The 20,626-nt window shown below is 44.7% G+C and overlaps 1 protein-coding gene across 8 annotated transcripts in view; it reads left to right on the forward strand.

Annotated features, from left to right (window-relative positions):
* The window catches only part of dock11 (dedicator of cytokinesis 11), a 114,685-nt gene that overhangs the window by 14,638 nt on the left and 79,421 nt on the right, over positions 1-20,626 (forward strand). For 6 of the 8 annotated variants that reach the window (XM_036957962.2, XM_036957959.2, XM_036957960.2 and 3 more), the window contains exons 5-9: positions 3,163-3,229; positions 5,376-5,471; positions 10,719-10,853; positions 12,164-12,344; positions 20,454-20,533. In XM_036957962.2, coding sequence (XP_036813857.2) covers positions 3,163-3,229; positions 5,376-5,471; positions 10,719-10,853; positions 12,164-12,344; positions 20,454-20,533 — 559 coding nt within the window. Of the gene's footprint in view, positions 1-3,162; positions 3,230-5,375; positions 5,472-10,718; positions 10,854-12,163; positions 12,345-12,976; positions 13,172-20,453; positions 20,534-20,626 lie in introns of those variants that run through there. The other 2 variants (XM_090214637.1, XM_090214636.1) reach the window with 2 other exon arrangements.

Here is a 20,626-nt window from a genome sequence, read left to right on the forward strand (position 1 = left end):
ATTGATATAGCCTAGCTTTTGATCCATTCAGGATATAGCCTAGTTTTTGATCCATTGAGAATATAGACTAGCTGTTGATCCAGTGAGGATATAGACTAGCTATTGATCCATTGAGGATATAGCCTAGATTTTAATACATTGAGGATATAGCCTAGCTGTTGATCCATTGAGGATACAGCTTAGCTTTTGATCCATTGATATAGCCTAGCTGTTGATCCATTGAGGATACAGCCTAGCTTTTGATCCATTGATATAGCCTAGCTGTTGATCCATTGAGGATACAGCCTAGCTTTTGATCCATTGATATAGCCTAGCGTTTGATCCATTGAGGATACAGCTTAGCTTTTGATCCATTGATATAGCCTAGCGTTTGATCCATTGAGGATACAGCTTAGCTTTTTATCCATTGAGGATACAGCTTAGCTTTTGATCCATTGAGGATACAGCCTAGCGTTTGATCCATTGAGGATACAGCTTAGCTTTTGATCCATTGAGGATACAGCTTAGCTTTTGATCCATTGAGGATACAGCTTAGCTTTTGATCCATTGATATAGCCTAGCTTTTGATCCATTGAGGATACAGCCTAGCTTTTGATCCATTGAGGATACAGCTTAGCTTTTGCTCCATTGAGGATACAGCTTAGCTTTTGATCCATTGAGGATACAGCCTAGCGTTTGATCCATTGAGGATACAGCTTAGCTTTTGATCCATTGATATAGCCTAGCTATTGATCCATTGAGGATACAGCTTAGCTTTTGATCCATTGAGGATACAGCCTAGCGTTTGATCCATTGAGGATACAGCTTAGCTTTTGATCCATTGATATAGCCTAGCGTTTGATCCATTGAGGATACAGCTTAGCTTTTGATCCATTGATATAGCCTAGCTTTTGATCCATTGAGGATACAGCTTAGCTTTTGATCCATTGAGGATACAGCTTAGCTTTTGATCCATTGAGGATACAGCTTAGCTTTTGATCCATTGAGGATACAGCCTAGCTTTTGATCCATTGAGGATACAGCTTAGCTTTTGATCCATTGAGGATACAGCTTAGCTTTTGATCCATTGAGGATACAGCCTAGCGTTTGATCCATTGAGGATACAGCTTAGCTTTTGGTCCATTGAGGATACAGCCTAGTTTTTGGTCCATTGAGGATACAGCCTAGCTTTTGATCCATTGATATAGCCTAGCTTTTGATCCATTGAGGATACCGCTTAGCTTTTGATCCATTGAGGATACCGCCTAGTTTTTGATCCATTGATGTAGCCTAGTTTTTGATCCATTGAGGTTATAGCCTAGCTTTTGATACTGTACAAAGACACACTATTGAAACGACAAGAACCATGATACAGTAGAAAGCTGTTGATGTATTGAGTATATAGTTCTGGGTTGCTGACACACAACAACCCTCTCTCTCACACAACAACCCTCTCTCTCACACAACAACCTTCTCTCTCACACAACAACCTTCTCTCTCACACAACAACCCTCTCTCTCACACAACAACCCTCTCTCTCACACAACAACCTTCTCTCTCACACAACAACCCTCTCTCTCACACCACAACCATCTCTCTCACACAACAACCCTCTCTACACAACAACCCTCTCTCTCACACAACAACCCTCCCTCTCACACAACAACCATCTCTCTCACACAACAACCTTCTCTCTCACACAACAACCATCTCTCTCACACAACAACACTCTCTCTCACACAACAACCCTCCCTCTCACACAACAACCCTCTCTCTCACACAACAACCCTCTCTCTCACACAACAACCCTCTCTCTCACACAACAACCCTCTCTCTCACACAACAACCCTCTCACTCACACAACAACCATCTCTCTGACACAACAACCCTCCCTCTCACACAACAACCCTCTCTCTCACACAACAACCCTCCCTCTCACACAACAACCCTCTCTCTCACACAACAACCTTCTCTCTCACACAACAACCATCTCTCTAACACAACAACCCTCTCTCTAACACAACAACCCTCTCTCTCACACAACAACCATCTCTCTCACACAACAACCATCTCTCTCACACAACAACCATCTCTCTCACACAACAACCCTCTCTACACAACAACCCTCTCTCTCACACAACAACCCTCCCTCTCACACAACAACCCTCTCTCTCACACAACAACCTTCTCTCTCACACAACAACCCTCCCTCTCACACAACAACCATCCCTGTCACACAACAACCCTCCCTCTCACACAACAACCCTCTCTACACAACAACCCTCTCTCTCACACAACAACCCTCCCTGTCACACAACAATCATCTCTCACACCACAACCCTCTCTACACAACAACCCTTCCTCTCACACAACAACCCTCCCTCTCACACAACAACCCTCCCTCTCACACAACAACCCTCTCTCTCACACCACAACCCTCTCTACACAACAACCCTCCCTCTCACACAACAACCCTCTCTACACAACAACCCTCTCTCTCACACAACAACCCTCCCTGTCACACAACAACCCTCTCTCTCACACAACAACCCTCCCTGTCACACAACAACCCTTCCTCTCACACAACAACCCTCCCTCTCACACAACAACCCTCCCTCTCACACAACAACCCTCTCTACACAACAACCCTCCCTCTCACACAACAACCCTCTCTACACAACAACCCTCTCTCTCACACAACAACCCTCCCTGTCACACAACAACCCTCCCTCTCACACAACAATCCTCCCTGTCACACAACAACCCTCTCTCTCACACAACAACCCTCCCTCTCACACAACAACCCTCCCTCTCACACAACAACCCTCTCTACACAACAACCCTCTCTCTCACACAACAACCCTCCCTGTCACACAACAACCCTCTCTCACACAACAACCCTCCCTGTCACACAACAACCCTCTCTCACACAACAACCCTCCCTCTCACACAACAACCCTCTCTACACAACAACCCTCCCTCTCACACAACAACCCTCTCTACACATCAACCTTCTCTCTCACACAACAACCATCTCTCTAACACAACAACCCTCTCTCTCACACAACAACCCTCTCTCTCACACAACAACCATCTCTCTCTACACAACAACCCTTCCTCTCACACAACAACCCTCCCTGTCACACAACAACCTTCTCTCTGACACGACATGTGTTTTCACAGTAAAGGCCTGAAGATGGACAAGCTGCCGGCTCACGTGTTTGAGATCGATGAAGACGCAAAAGATGAGGTGAGTGGAATGTTAGGCCTGGGGGTGATGGACCTGTGTCTGTGTGTGTGTGTGTCTGTGTGTGTGTGTGTGTGTGTGTGTGTGTGTGTGTGTGTGTGTGTGCGCGAGAGAGAGAGACATTGATTATCAGACGATGTGGAGTGGTCTGGTATGCTCAAGGGTCTTTTGTGTGGCCAGTTCACTCACGTCCTCTAGACCTTGTTGGCTTGGTGGTGGTCATGTTTAAAAAAACCTTTTGACTTTGAGCTTAACATCAACACATTGCTGCATCCCCCCCAAAGCGTTTTAGAAAAGATGCTAACAACACAATACAATGCATGAAATAACAGTAATTCAATAGAGATACCGTAGCTTACATCCAGAAACCCTAACCGCCACTGTGCCACTGTGATGTGGTTTTGTGGCGGGAGAGCATTTGCAGCTGTACTCAGTAGGGTCTACAGCCACAGCCTGTTTCCAGATGTGTTTGTGCTATCTTGCCTACGCCTATGGTCATTGTCACATTAGGAGTAGGCAAGACAGCACAAACAGATCTGGGACCAGGCTACTGCAGCCAACCAGTACAGCCAGTAGCTGTCCTCATCACTCCTCTTTAGCAGTGAAACCAGAGCTCTACTTTTCTAAAAATAGTTCTCATCGACTCCCCCCTCCCTCATCGGCCTGGCCGGATGTGGATCAACTTCACATTAAAAAGGGTTGTAATTGAACGATTGAAGGAAAATAAACAGCTGCCAGACATATTGCTGAGAGCACAGAGCAGACTGCAGAGGCTATCACTGAATCACTCCAGGGCTGCGGCTACAATGGAACCCTATTCACTATATAGTGCACTAACTTTGACCAGAGCCCTATGGGTCCTGGGCCCAAATGTAGTGCACTATACAGGGAAATAGGCTGCCATTTTAAATACACCAAAGTACTAAAGCGAGTGGGAGAAAGCCTCTGCTCTGCTCTCTATCTATCAATCCAGGCAGCACAAAAAGAGGCTTGCTAATGTTACATGACTTACAATGTCCTTTATTGCTACACCCCAGACATCTTGTCTCCGAGGGAGAGAGCAGTAATTAATAGTGTATCAAATCAAATAGTTTTGGCACATGCGCCAAATACAACAGGTGTAGTAGACCTTACAGTGAAAGCCCTTAACCAACAATGCAGTTTTAAGAAAAATAAGTGTTAAGAAAGTACTCAAATAAACTGAAATAAAAACATAATAATAATGAAAATAGAAAAATAACAAATAATTACGGAGCAGCTATATACAGGGGGCACCGGTACAGAGCCGATATGCGGGGGGCATAGGTTAGTTGAGGTAATTGAAGTAATATGTACATGTAGGTAGAGGTAAACTGACTATGCATAGATAATAAACTGAGAGTAGCAGCAGATTAAAACTGTAGTATAATATACTATTGTAATTACTGTAATGTTTTGTGGACTATAGTGTTTTTGGAGACATTATTGTAGTAATTACTGTAGTGTTTTTGCAGTCTGTAGCATACTGCAGTATTTACTATAGTATTCTACTGTATACTACAAAATTATATAGTAAGAATTACACATGGCAGAGGGATACTACAATGTGTAGTATAGTATACTACAGTTTACCACATAATTATATAGTAAGTACAGTATTCTATAGTAAACTGGAGTATTTTTTCATGTGTGATTGATAGAGGATTGATATAGTAGAGGGGTGGATAGAGGAATGAAGGGGGTTCTCAGAACGCCACTCAGAGCAAGGGAAGGGTGGGTGTGTTGAGGGAGGACAGAGGAGAGAGCTCAGCCAATTGGATTACAGGACAGAGCTAGAGAGAGGCGTACTTACGATCGGACGAGCGCAAAGGATAGTGCCACTTCTCAATTTGTTAACTGAGCTGTGTGTGTGTGTGTGTGTCTGTGTGTGTGTGTGTGTCTGTGTCTGTGTCTGTGTCTGTGTCTGTGTCTGTGTCTGTGGGTGTGTGTGATGTGCATTGATTAGTCTATTGATTGTATATCCATAGCCATTATCAATACTAACTCTCCTTCCTTCGTGTGTGTGTGTGTGTGTGTGTGTGTGTGTGTGTGTGTGTGTGTGTGTGTGTGTGTGTGTGTGTGTGTGTGTGTGTGTGTGTGTGTGTGTGTGTGTGTGTGTGTGTGTAACCAGGACTCGTCCTCTCTGTGCTCTCAGAGAGGGGGTATCATGAAGCAGGGCTGGCTGCAGAAAGCCAACATCAACAGCAGCCTGTCTGTCTCCATGAGGGTGAGTCAGAACAGCTCAACCATCATCCTTGTCTACTGACTATAGAGTGCATTCAGAAAGTACTCAGACCCCTTGACTTTTTCCCTGAAAATGTACGTTACAGTCTTATTCTTAAATTGATGATTTTTATTTTCTTTCTTTTTTTCGACCCTTTGTTATGAGACTTGAAATTGAGCTCAGGTGCATCCTGTTTCCATTGATCATCCTTGAGATGTTTCCACAACTTGATTGGAGTCCACCTATGGCGAATTCAATTGATTGGATATTTTTATGATTTTTTAAAATGTAATCTTATTTACCAAAACATTCCTGCAGCATTGAAGGACCCCAAGAACAAAGTGGCCTCCGTCATTCTTAAATTAAAGAAGTTTGGAACCACCCAGACTTCCTAGAGCTGGCCGCCGGGCCAAACTGAGCAATCGGGGGAGAGGGGCCTTGGTCAGGGAGGTGACCAAGAACCTGATGGTCACTCTGACAGTGTTCCTCTGTGGAGATGGGAGAACCTTCCAGAAGGACAATCATCTCTGCAGCACTCCACCAATCAGTCCTTTATGGTAGAGTGGCCAGAAGACAGAAGCCACTCCTCAGTAAAAGGCACATGACAGCCCGCTTGGAGTTTGCCAAAAGGCACCTAAAGGACTCTTAGATCATCAGAAACAAGATTCTCTGTTCTGATGAAACCAAGACGGAACTCTTTGGCACCATCCCTACTGTGAAGCATGGTGATGGTAGCATCATGCTGTGGGGATGTTTTTCAGCGGCAGGGACTGGGAGACTAGTCACGATCTAGAGAAAGATGAACAGAGCAAAGATCAGAGAGATCCTTGATGAAAATCTTCTCCAGAGTGACCTTAGACTGGGGCGAAGGTTCACCTTCTAACAGGACAACGACCCTAAGCACACAGCCAAGACAATGCAGGAGTGGCTTCGGGACAAGTCTCTGAATGTCCTTGAGTGGCCCAGCCAGAGCCCGGACTTGAACCCGATTGAACATCTCTGGAGAGACCTGAAAATTGCTGTGCAGCGTTCCTCCCCATCCAACCTGACAAAGCTTGAGAGGATTTGCAGAGAGGGATGGGAGAAACACCCCTAATACAGGTGTGCCAAGCTTGTAGCGTCATACCCAGGAAGACTCAAGGCTGTAATGGCTGCCAAAAATGCTGCAAAGGGTCTGAATACTTATGTAAATGTGAATGTAAATTTTTGAAATGTCTAAACACCTGTCTTGCTTTGTCATTATGGGGTATGGGGAAAACATTTTTTAAATCCATTTTAGAATAAGGCTGTAACGAAATAAAATGTGGGAAAAGTCCAAGGGGTCTGAATTCTTTCCGAATGCATTGTAGATGTACAATAAATGACGTAGATCATGAACCACAAAAACACTGTGCAGGCGTTTGTTCAGCACTAACATACCTGATTAGGGCCCTATAAAATTAGTTATATATAAATATTCCGTTTTTTCCATTTTGTTTTCCCAGGTTTCAGTTTTTTCCCATTTCTTTCAGGTTTTCACTCTCAAAATATTTTTTTTAAATATAAAAACAACACAATTGGATGTTCTAAGTCCATAACAATGCTTAAATCACATCAGTAGACCACTTGAGGACTTAGCTCTGTTTCTGATTGTAGAGTTTGCTAATCACAAATCACCAAATAATCATAATATCATTATGCAGGCAGGCATAGGCAACTTTGTAGTTAACATTTTCATTTAAATTTTTTGGGGAAAGCCTTTCCATCTTCCATAAGACGGTTATCATTAGCATCATCGCTAACGGCTACACAAAGTGGTAGACAAACAAACACGCACACACGGACAGGGCCATTCCCGCGTTGCCTCTTCAGAAATTGTAAGGGCGTTCGTCTGTAGGAGGAAGAGAAGCGGACCAAAGCGCAGCGTGGTGGTTATTCATGTTTTAATAAATCACTACACATGAACAAACTAACAAAAACAAGAAATGTGAAAACGCTAAACAGTCCTATCCTGTGACACCAAACACAGTGACAGGAACAATCACCCACAAACACACAGTGAAACCCAGGCTACCTAAGTATGATTCTCAATCAGAGACAACTAATGACACCTGCCTCTGATTGAGAACCATACTAGGCCGAAAACATAGAAATGCCCCAAAACATAGAAAAACAAACAGACTGCCCACCCAACTCACGCCCTGACCATACTAACTAAATACAAAACAACGGAAATAGAGGTCAGAACGTGACAGTACCCCCCCCAAAGGTGCGGACTCCGGCCGCAAAACCTTGACCTATAGGGGAGGGTCTGGGTGGGCGTCTGTCCGCGGTGGCGGCTCTGGCGCGGGACGCGGACCCCACTTCACCATTGTCTTAGTCCGCCTCCGTGGCTTACTCACCATGGCCACCCCTTTCAATGACCCCACTGGACAGAGGGGCTGCTCGGGACAGAGGGGCAGCTCGGGACAGAGGTGAAGCAGCTGCTCGGGACAGAGGGACAACTGCTCGGGACAGAGGGGCAGCTGCTCGGGACAGAGGGGCAGCTGCTCGGGACAGAGGGGCGATAGCTGCTCGGGACAGAGGGGCGATAGCTGCTCGGGACAGAGGGGCGGCTGCTCGGGACAAAGGGACAGCTGCTCGGGACAGAGGGACAGCTGCTCGGGACAGAGGGGCGGCAGCAGCTTGGGACAGAGGGGCGACAGCTCGGGCGGCCCCTGGCTGACTGACGGCACTGGCGGCCCCTGGCTTACCGGCGGCCCCTGGCTTACTGGCGGCACTGGCGGCCCCTGGCTGACCGGCGGCACTGGCGGCCCCTGGCTGACCGGCGGCACTGGCGGCCCCTGGCTGACCGGCGGCACTGGCGGCCCCTGGCTGACCGGCGGCACTGGCGGCTCCTGGCAGACGGGCGGCCCTGGCGCCGCTGGGCAGACGGGCGGCGTTGGCGGCGCTGGGCAGACGGGAGGCTCAGCTGGCGCTGGGTAGACGGGAAGCTCAGCTGGCGCTGGGCAGACGGGAAGCTCAGCTGGCGCTGGGCAGACGGGAAGCTCAGCTGGCGCTGGGCAGACGGGAAGCTCCGGCAACGCTGGAGAAGAGGAAGGCCCTGGTCGCGCCGGAGAGGCGGGAGACTCCGGCAGCGGCGCCGGACAGGCGGGAGGCTCCGGCAGCGGCGCCGGACAGGCGGGAGGCTCCGGCAGCGGCGCCGGACAGGCGGGAGGCTCCGGCAGCGGCGCCGGACAGGCGGGAGGCTCCGGCAGCGGCGCCGGACTGGCGGGAGGCTCCGGCAGCGGCGCCGGACAGGCGGGAGGCTCCGGCAGAGGCGCCGGACAGGCGGGAGGCTCCGGCAGAGGCGCCGGACAGGCGGGAGGCTCCGGCAGCGGCGCCGGACAGGCGGGAGGCTCCGGCAGAGGCGCCGGACAGGCGGGAGGCTCCGGCAGAGGCGCCGGACAGGCGGGAGGCTCCGGCAGAGGCGCCGGACAGGCGGGAGGCTCCGGCAGCGCTGGAGAGGAGGAAGCCCCTGTAAGGATGGGCCGGAGAGACAGCCTGGTACGGGGGGCTGCCACCGGAGGGCTGGTGCGTGGAGGTGGTGACGGATAGACCGGACCGTGAAGGCGTACTGGAGATCTTGAGAGCAGGGCTGGCACCAACCGCCCTGGCTGGATCTTCACCCTAGCCCGGCAGATGTGGGGAGCTGGGATGTAGCGCACCGGGCTAAGCACGCGTACTGGGGACACCGTGCGAACAACTGCATAACACGGTGCCTGACCAGCACCATGCCCGCCACAGTTAGCACTGCTAGGAGCGCTGTAGTGCTGAGATGGCACAGGACGTGCAAGGCTAGGGAGATGCACAGGAGGCCTGGTGCGTGAGGCTGGCACAGTCTTCACCAGACCCCTCGCACGCACCTCAGGATGAGTATGGATAGCTGACCCCGGTGCCATTAAATCCCTGACACGCTCCGTCGGGCGAATGTCGTGTCTCATGCACCAAACCAGCAAATCCCTCATATCTCTCTCCTCCAATTTCCCCATTAACTCCTTCACAGTCTCTGCTTCGCTCACCTCCAACACCAGCTCTGGTTCTGAGCTCCTCCTTGGCTCCTCACGATAAACGGGGGGAGTTGGCTCAGGTCTGACTCCTGACTCTGCCACACTCCCCCTGTGCCTCCCCCCAAGAAATTTTTGGGGGTGACTCTCGGGCTTCCATCCGCTCTGCCGTGCTAGTTCCTCATAATGCCGCCTCTCTGCTTTTGCTGCCTCCAGCTCGGCCTTGGGGCGGCAATATTCTCCTGGCTCTGCCCAGGGTCCTTTCCCGTCTAGAATCTCCTCCCAAGTCCATCTCTCCAAGTAGTGCAGCCTCTCCCACTGCTGCTTCTGCTGCTGCTGCTGTTGCTCCTCCTGCTGCTGCCTTTGCTGCTGCTGCTGTTGCTCCTGCTGCACCAGTCGCTTCTCCTGCTGCTGCTGTTGCTGCAGCCTCTGTTTACCACGCCGCTTGGTCCTTGGTGGGTGGGTGATTCTGTAGGAGGAAGAGAAGCGGACCAAAGCGCAGCGTGGTGGTTATTCATGTTTTAATAAATCACTACACATGAACAAACTAACAAAAACAAGAAATGTGAAAACGCTAAACAGTCCTATCCTGTGACACCAAACACAGTGACAGGAACAATCACCCACAAACACACAGTGAAACCCAGGCTACCTAAGTATGATTCTCAATCAGAGACAACTAATGACACCTGCCTCTGATTGAGAACCATACTAGGCCGAAAACATAGAAATGCCCCAAAACATAGAAAAACAAACAGACTGCCCACCCAACTCACGCCCTGACCATACTAACTAAATACAAAACAACGGAAATAGAGGTCAGAACGTGACAGAAATAAATAAAGAAGGCAAATAAGAATCAGTGATGCATTTTGTTCATGCCTTATGATAACCCGGGAGCTGTTTTATAATAATCCTGAGCTAATTAATTTTCTAATAAATTAAATGCATTTTTGAATATTGTTCAATTCCATTTTAATGTCTGGATTCCGTGATTCCTTCCGCGTTCTCCGCATCACGGATTTGATAGGGTCTTACCTGACTCAGCTAATCAAAAAAAGTGTCTACAGCTGTATTTGAATGCCACAACAATACATTTGATCACCAGCCTTATCTACCTTTGTACCCACACATCCACTAGACTGTACAGCAGATGGACACTTAGAAATAAAAGCGGCGTGGCTATTGGATGATTTTGAATTGAAACCCTTCTTCTGATTATCAGGTGTTTAAGAGGAGGTATTTCTACCTGTCCCAGCTGCCAGACGGCTCCTACATCCTCAACTCCTACAAGGATGAGAAGAACTGCAAGGACACCAAAGGATCCATCTACCTGGACTCCTGTATAGACGTCATTCAGGTGACCTGGGCCCTTATTCACAAAGAGTCTCTGAGTAGGAGTGCTGATCTAGGATCAGTCTGGTCTTTTAGATTACAATTCCTTAGATTACATGGACGGGGGAACTGATCTTAGATCAGCTACTTTGAGATGCTCAATGAATACGGTCCCTAATTTCACCTTGACTTGGAAATCATTGACGTCGTGTGGTTGTTGTGAATAATATAGTACAGTATATCTTTGTATATGGTTAATGTTTGTTCCTAATGTGTCCCGGGAATAGATTGACCATTTGCTTACAGAGGCACACCATCCGCTCTGGGCTTTATGGAGACAGACAAATCTAAATATATTGTCTTGTCTGTCCTAGACGCTAGACTTTCCTCCTGCCAGCCATGGAGGGAAGTCTGTGATAATCAAATAGATCCTTCTATGTTAATACAATTAATAGGTAATCATTCTCTGCAGGCAGAAATGGCAGCAGGACACTCAGAATTAGGCTTTTAACACAACAGCCCACTGGGAAAAAACTGGTTGAATCATCGTTGTTTCCATGTCATTTCAACAAAGAATTGAATGTGATGACTTTGGATCGACTTGGAAAATGGATTGGATTTGCAAAAGTCATCAATGTAAGGGAATTTAGTCTTCTTTTCACCCAACTTTGAACCTAAATCCTATATGGTGACATTTTTTGTTGAATTCACGTTAGTTGACAACTTTCAATTGTAAACCAAACTACACGTTGAAATGACGTCTGTGCCCAGTGGGATTAGTTGCTAATAAAGATTTAGGCCTAAATCGGAACCTAGCAGCATTTTAACCAAAGGCTGTTATACTAGCTGTCCAGTCTTTTTTATAAATGTGCAATAATCATAAAACACATTATAGGGAATTGGCAACTCGTTCTCATTCTGAGAAATAAGGTATTGATTGAACAAAGTAGACAGGCTAGCATGCTGTTCAAACAGTTGGAGACAGCAGAAGGCTGTGTTCATAACAATTCTACTGTTCTGCCTCGTTATCTAGCTAGCAATTAGATCCAAGTTGGCTGAACTTGAAATGTAAATATTAGCTGTCTACTCAGCAGCACGTTTGAGCATTGAGCCGAGTGTTATTAGGTTATATGCTGATCCAACCAGATGTGCTCTCTTTCTCTCCTCCCCAGCGCCCTAAGATGCGCTTTAACAGCTTTGAGCCACAATGTTTAAATGACTCCAACCGAACGTCTATATTTTCACCCCAGGTGCCCAAAGATTGGTTGGAACTACTTTAAGATTATGTTAGTAAATGACTCCAACCAACCCTCTGTTCCCTGTCCCCCCCTCCAGTGTCCTAAGATGCGCCGTAACGGCTTTGAGCTGAAGATGCAGGAGCGCTACAGCCACCTCCTTTCTGCGGACAGCGAGGCGGAGATGGAGGAGTGGGTGGTCACCCTGAAACAGGCCCTGCAGAGCAGCACTGATGGAGGAGACCGGAGGAATGGAGGAGACGGCCTAGACTGTGCCCTGGGTGAGGATGGACTGGACACACAAACACACACACACATTGTATGCCGTACTCTCCTAGACCTGCAGTTCAACATGTTACAGTTTTTTACAACCACTTTGGCACTAATTTCAGAACCTTGTGGTCAGTTTTCAAAACTCTAGACGCACAACTCAAAACGGTCATCACTTGTAACACAGTCTGTCCATTCATATCTTTAAAGGAACCTTGCACTTTCAGAATCATTGGTTCAAATAACTAGTTTATCATGAAATACCATAGGAACATTCATTTAGATCACCCACACACAAGATACTGTGTAGTTGTTCGCACAATCATTAAATATTGTAGTACAAAATTGTTTCATGATGATACTACACATAAATACATCACTGTAAAAAGAACCAGTAGAGAGAATACTACAGACACAGTGGAATCATTGAACACAATCTGAAATGTATTGATGAAATACAATAAACTCACAACATAGGTTTCTTTGAATTAAAGCAAAAATAATCAGCTACAAAAAAGAAAAAAACTACAGTAAAACGTCAACTGCAGTATTCCTCACCTGGCTTACTGTAAAAAGCAAACCAAAGGATTGATTACTGTACTTCTATATTTCCCTCAACCCTGTCTTGTGGATTTGGCCACAGGTTCTCAGCCACATCACAATGGATGTTTTCATTAGCCAAACATCTTGGGAAGAATCTTCGGGCATGGCGAATCATTGCATGCGTCATCCATGGCCTGGAGAAGCGTGGCTTGTTCGAGAAGGCGCCTATCATATTCCTTCCACCTCCATGTGGAGAAAAAATCCCCAATCATGTTAAGGAAAGGAGAGTATGGGGGTAAGTACAGGGTGGTAAATTGTGGATGGGCCTGAAACCATGCTTGCACCATTTGAGCATGGTGGAACCTGACATTATCCCACACAATGACATAGGTCACGCCATCAGCTCTACAGACCTGATTTAGCTCATCAAGGAAGGTTACAAGGAGAGCTGCATTATATGATCCAATACGAGGTCTGCGTACAACCACACCATCTTCCAATATAGCCGGACACATGGTGATGTTGTCCAGGTACTTGGATGGTTGCCCGTTGGCCAATGAAATTCTGACCTCTCCTCCTTGTTTTGGCCAGGTTGAAGCCTGCCTCATCCAAAAAGAGGAATTTGTGATGGTTTTCGTCAGCATCCAGCTCCATCACCTTCTAAAAAGACGTCTTGGAAAGAAAATGACTGATTACAATGATGTAGAATGTTGGGGGGATTTTTCACAACAGCCATCTTGAAACTGAACATACCTGAACATACTCAGTCCTCAGTTGCTTCACTCTGTCTGCATTTCTTTCTAAAGGCACACGGTATAGCTGTTTTAGAGACCCCTGGTGCCATTTCAGCATGCATGCAATAGCCTGCAAACGTATGGCACCACATTGTTCAACATGTCGTCATTGTCCAAGATGTGCTGCCGAATTTCTGTAAGGCGAATACAATTTCTGTCCCGAACCAAATTGACCACACCCCGCTCTTGTTGGTCTGTCAGAATTTTGCCTCTGCCTCCCATATTTGGCCTAGTCTCAATTCTGCAGGGAAAATTACACTAAGAATTAGTCACATCACCTACTCCTTGGTACACGTTGGCATGCAGTATACAGTTGTTGCCCCACTAAAAGCTTTGCGATTATGCTGCGGTAACTTAGTACGGTACCCTACGTCACCACTTCATTGCTCCAGACCAGCGCAAGGGGGAGTTAGAGCACTGTTTATGCTTTTCGGTCCTACTGTGTCTCTAACTGACAATGAATGGGCAACATAAACCTAAATAGAAACTGATAATTGTGCACGACTTCAGTATTACTTACTAAAACTGTTGTTACACTAAGGTTTTTATTACTTATTTTGTTAGGATTATTTTGTAATGTAGCCCACTCCCGACCGGTCCTATTGTACATCTCTTGTGTGTTGCAACAGTCGTAAGACACTGCATAGCAGTGCAAGCTGTGTTGCTACAGATGCTGGTTCAATACCTGTGCCGGGCTTCGACTGGGCAACCCATGAGATGACTGTAGGTTTTTGGTTTCTCTCCCTCTAAAAACAGAAATAAATTATTCTAAATAACAAACTGGCTTTATTTACAAATTAGTAACAATGTCTCACCCCATGTTCAAGAATAGCCTTTTTCTTGCTCATTTTACGTTATTTGAAAACAAAATTATTTCCAAAATATTGTTATTTTTTAAACAAAGCAATTATTTCTATTATTCTTATTAATTTAGAATTATTATTATTAATTTAGATATTCTCACTGATATATTATTAACCCTGTTATTAGCAGGACAATATATATAGTTCTCCAGCTGTATCCACTGAAAGCGCGTGAGGTTCAAGGCACGAGGGCAGGGGGCACGGGACGGACCTAGCCCATGGGGAAGGGAGGAGGAGGAAGGGGGGCATTGCACTAAAATGGTGCTGACTAGGCAAACGTCCCTGCTGTTCTTAGTGCCAGTCTGCATGTTCAAACGAAAACAATGTAACTAATAATGGCATCTTTATGCTTTCGTCAATAAAATTATGATAAAAATACTCTTTCAAAATGCCAATGTTTATTTAGTTATGGCTCCATAATGAATTACTATGAGAATAAACATCACTGAATTACAGAAATATTGGAACAAAGTTGTCTAATGAAGGTAAACAAATAGTTGCTTGCTGGAAAATACACTTTCAAATACACACGGTCACGTTGTACAGCGCCATTATGGCTATTAGCAGGTAGCTGGACAATAGACTTGCCTAGAAGGAGGGTAGGGGGAGAATTCTATCGTCAAATGTATTTTGAAGTTAGGTTGGCTGTGTCACAACCGGACATGATTGGTTGCAATTTCAGTTTAATCCACCAGAAAAGACAACAAATAATACCACAAAAAGTATTATGTATCACATCCGGCCGGGGTTGGGAGTAGGGCGGCTCAATTGGCCCAGCATTTCTCTCCTTCTTTAAACAGAAATAAATGTTATGGCCTTTACAAATATTATTTTAACCTTTATTCAGATTACAATTGCTCACTTTCGTTTTTTTTGGAAACAAAATAACCTCCAAAATATCATTATATATTATCAAGTTGATGGCGCAGTCATATAGCAGCACCTACATAAAGCTGAGTGACTCACTCATTCATGGCTTTGGATCAAAATAAATAAGTACCAACATTCTTTCTGATAGTCTTTAATAAATAAATGTTTTGGTTTTCCTGACCTGGACACCATGTACAGTATTATAATAGCCCATTATGGGCTATTAGCAGGACAATATACAGTTGAAGTCGGAAGTTTGCATACTCTTAGGTTGGAGTCATTCCACTACCACTCCACAAATTTCTTGTTAACAAACTATAGTTTTGGCAAGTCGGTTAGGACATCTACTTTGTGCAGTCTGGTTCATCCTTGGGAGCAATTTCCAAACGCCTGAAAGTACCATGTTCATCTGTACAAACAATAGTACGTATAAACACCATGGGACCACGCAGCCGTCATAGCGCTCAGGAGGTCCCAGAACAACCGCAAGGGACCTTGTGAAGATGCTGGATGAAACAGCAGGAAACAAATTATGTGGATATATTGAAGCAACATCTCAAGACATCATCAGTCAGGAAGTTAAAGCTTAGTCGCAAATGGGTCTTCCAAATGGACAATGACCCCAAGCATATTTCCAAAGTTGTGCAAAATGGCTTAAGGACAACAAAGTCAAGGTATTGGAGTGGCCATCACAAAGCCCTGACCGCAATTCTATCGAAAATTTTCTGGGCAGAACCGAAAAAGCATTTGCGAGCAAGGAGTCCTACAAACCCGACTCAGTTACACTAGCTCTGTAAGAAGGAATGGGCCAAAATTCACCCAACTTATTGTCGGAAGCTTGTGGAAGGCTACCCGAAACGTTTGACCCAAGTTAAACAATTTAAAGGCAATGCTACCAAATACTAATTGAGTGTATGACCCACTGGGAATGTGATGAAAGAAATAAAAGCTGAAATAAATAATTCTCTCTACTATTATTCTGACATTTCACATTCTTAAAATTGAAGTGGTGATCCTAACTGACCAAAGACAGGGAATTTCTACTAGGATTAAATGTAAGGAATTGTGAAATGTTTAAATGTATTTGGCTAAGGTGTATGTAAAACTTCCAACTTCAACTGTACTTTTACCAACACCTCTCTGTATTTTGATACTTTGTGGATGTGGCCTCCCCAGTGGAGCAGCTGTCTAAGTCACTGCATCGCAATACAAAATGCGTTGCAACAGATACCCGTGCCGGCCGCCACCGGGAGACCCATGAGACGGCTTTTGGTTTTAATTTAGAATCCTTCAATCCTCCAGTCCTCTATATGTAATTATTGGCGGCGAGTCACGTCATATTTTTCGATATTCTGTAGGCCTACCATAGGTGACATGAGTCTCATTAGTGTTGATTAATGTGCTGTTAAAAGTGGTGTAGGTCTTATTTATTTAAAGAGCGTATTGAAGTTAGAAGCAATAGGATTTGAAGCAATAGCCTACAACTATTTTAGCACCGTTTCACGCTGCTCTGAGACAAGCATGGGGACTGGTCTTGATAAATCAATGAGATTTTTATTTTGTCTGAATCTCTGGTTGTGTATTGGTTAGACTACAATTATGGTGTAGAAATGTTCTGCTCTTAGAGTAACCTTTATTTAACTAGGCAAGTCAGTTAAGAACAAATTCTTACTTACAAGGATTCTCCTTCCTCCCATTGGGAAATTGAATCCCGGTCTCCCGCATGCCCGCACAACACAGGGATTCTTTAGCTAAATAGTCCTGTCCTGTAGCCTTGTCACACCCTGGTCTTAGTATTCTGTGTTCTCTTTATTATTTTGGTTAGGCCAGGGTGTGACATGGGTGATTTATGTGGTTTGTTGTGTCTAGGGGTTTTGTAGTTTATGGGATAGTGTTTAGTTAAGTATTCTAGGTAAGTCTATGGTTGCCTGGAGTGGTTCTCAATCAGAGGCAGGTGGTTATCGTTGTCTCTGATTGGGAACCATCTTTAAGTCTCTTGTGGGTGATCGTTCCTGTCTCTGTGTTTGTTGCACCAGATAGGGCCGTTTCGGTTTTTCACGTTTCTTGTTTGGTATATTGTTCATTTTTCATATTTTATTAAAGATGTATAAAGATAACCACGCTGCATTTTGGTCCTCTCTTTCACCAGAAGAAAACCGTAACAAGCCTACTCCCGACCGTCACGTTGTACAGCGCCATATTTTCCGTTCCATCCTAATGGAAACCCAGAGTGTTTTTAGTTTTTCTTGGAATAGAAATACCATAATATTAAGCTAATTAATTAAGCAAAATATCTTAAAATCAGTCCTATATACCTTGTTCTTACAAAAAAAGGTTTGAAATTCTCTAGTACAGCCACTTTTGAAGGTTATCAAATGCTTCTCAAAGATGACCTCTGGTGGTCAAACTAAACTGGTCTTGGTCCGTGGCCTTGTTCTCTAGCACGTTCCCCCACATCTCTCAAACGAGGCCCACCTCTCAGAAGGGGTGCTTGTTCCCTGCCATTCCTTTGACCACCACGTCTTCCTCGTCTTCCTCCTCTCACTGCTTGACCTCTATTGTGACCTGGATCACCTGCCAGCTCCAATGTTATCACTATGTTGTTGTAGGTGGATACCACTCATTTCACTATATACTCGTACCACAATGTGAAATCAATCATCAGTAATGAGTTGGCAGTATTGGAAAAGAAATGACAAGGGCCTGCATACATACACTCACCGATCACTTTATTAGGTACACCTGCATGTTAACGCAAATAGCCTGCTCCTTCGAACAGCGAATCATCTGGATGTCTGCAACTCAATATATAGAGTATATAGAGTAAAGAGCTTTAGTTGTTGTTCGACCAAACATTAGAACGGGTAAGATGCGTAATCTAAGCAACTTTGACCATGGTATGATTGTTGGTGCCACACATGGTGGTTCCAGTATCTCAGAAACAGCTGCCCTGACTACAGTCTCTACAGTTTACAGAGAATGGTGCAATAAAAAAAAACACATTCAGTGAGTGGCAGTTCTGTGGGCAAAAACACCTTTTTAATGAGAGAGGTCAGAGGAGAATGTCCAGACTTATTCAAGCTAACAGAAAGGCCACAAATGCTCAAATAACAGCTGTTTAAAACAGTGGTGTGCAGAAGGGCATCTCTTAACGTACAACACCGTGAATAATTCAGGCTGTTGTGTAGGCAAATGGTCCTACCCAGTACTAGATAGGTGTACCTAATAAAAAGTGAGTGTACAGTAATGTCAAACCTGAAAACATGGTCTGTAAAAGTGGTACGTGGGACCATGGAAACAGTGTCTGATAAAGAATGAGGATGAAATATTACATCCATAGATAATGTAGTCCAATTGGTTCATGTTCCACGGTAATTGGTGTCAATGGATCTCGTTATCCTGAAAATTTCATGATCTAAACATGGAATATTGTTCATCAGTTGCCATAAAACGAAAACAGTTACTTATCATTTTGAGCAGTTGTATCAATTGATAGTTAGATCATTGTAATGGAATGAATAGACAGTCATCTCAGATGTAATGTGTAAATTGAATTTTGAAATGGTAGTACTTTGAGGTTAAGTTGTGTCATTTTGAACAGGTGATTTTAGAGTTTTGAAAAATGTGCATTTTGATCATCGGTTGTGCGTATTGTGTCTATAGAGTTTTGAAAAGTGACATGAAGGTTCTGAAATTAGTGCCAAAGTGATTGTAAAAAACTGTATTTAGCTAATCCACTCCTGCCATTTTTTCCAAAGAAAAGTTGCAACTGACTTTCAACACAGTCTTCTCCTCTAGGGGGTTCAATTACCTTCCTGTAACCTGTAAACGCACACTGAAAAGCCTAAATAGTCCATTACAGGATGATACACAACAGTTGGTCAGCAATGAAGCATTGCATTGCTAGTTTTCACCGGTCATTTTATCTGCCTCTAGAATTTAGTTCCCATTTCAAACTTCACTGGAATCGGTCACGAGTGTCTTTGCATGCATACGTGTCTGTCTATGCGTTTTTGCACGCATGCGTGTGTGTGTCTGCATGTTTGCCTGTGTGTACAGCCTCCGAGCAATTGACAGTTGGGGACATTAATTTTCTCATAAGGGTAGACCCTCTCTACTCAAATGTCCCTCTAAAAACAAGTACAGTAAGTTCTCATATGCCTCTGAGATTCTGAGAGATTTGGCAAATATAGCAGAAAGCTGTGGGAGTCAGTTAGCCTGGCTGGTCGCCAGTTCCCCCTGCAGCACACTGAATTGAGTCAGACACGCAGCAGAGTTAGTAGGAAAAGCTCATTGGGACATCACTCAACATGAAAGGTGAAGAGTGTAAAATGAAGTAGAATCAGTGGTGTAAAGTACTTAAGTAAAAATACTTTTAAGTACTACTTAAGTAGTTTTTGGGGGGTATCTGTCCTTTACTATTTATATTTTTTTGACAACTTTTACTTTTACTCCACTACATCCCTAAAGAAAATAATGTACATTTTACTCCTTACATTTTCCCTGACACCCAAATGTACTCCTTACATTTAGAATGCTTAGCAGGACAGGAGAATTGTCTAATTCAAGCACTTATCAAAATAACATCCCTGGTCATCCTTACTGCCTCTGATCTGGCAGACTCACTAAACACAAATGCTTTGTATGTAAATTATGTCTGATTGTTGAACTGTGACCCTGGCTATCTCTAAATTAAAATAACAAATGATTTATACTTTTACTTTTGATACTTAAGTACATTTAAAACCAAATACTTTTTGACTTTTACTCAAGTAGTATTTTGCTGGGTGACTTTTACTTTTATTAGATTCGTTTTCTTTTAAGGTATCTTTACTTTTACTCAAGTATGAAAATTGGGGTACTTTTTTCCACCACTGAGTAGATTCATCCAGTAGCTTTGTGCAGGTCAACATCCAAGTACACAAGTCTAGGAGGATCAGATATCAAGGAAAAGGTGCTCTAATATCAGATGTCGTTATACTCATCCCAATCATACATGAGGCTCTATGGTCAGTACTCTTTTTGACTGACTCCTCTCTTGTCCAATCAGATGAGGACAGCAGCAGCCAGGGGAAAGGAGAGAGCCTATTGGAGAATCTGGGGAGGAGCCTTCATCCTGAACTCATCAAGGTAATGCTGTTACATGCTGACCACACCACACGCAGAATGCACTGCAAGTCCTTCCTCTCCCATCTATCTCCTCATTGGTTTTTTAGAAGCATA

This window comes from Oncorhynchus mykiss, chromosome 21, assembly GCF_057628025.1.
Source record: "Oncorhynchus mykiss isolate SJ-2025 chromosome 21, ASM5762802v1, whole genome shotgun sequence".
NCBI classification, from domain to species: Eukaryota; Metazoa; Chordata; class Actinopteri; order Salmoniformes; family Salmonidae; genus Oncorhynchus; species Oncorhynchus mykiss.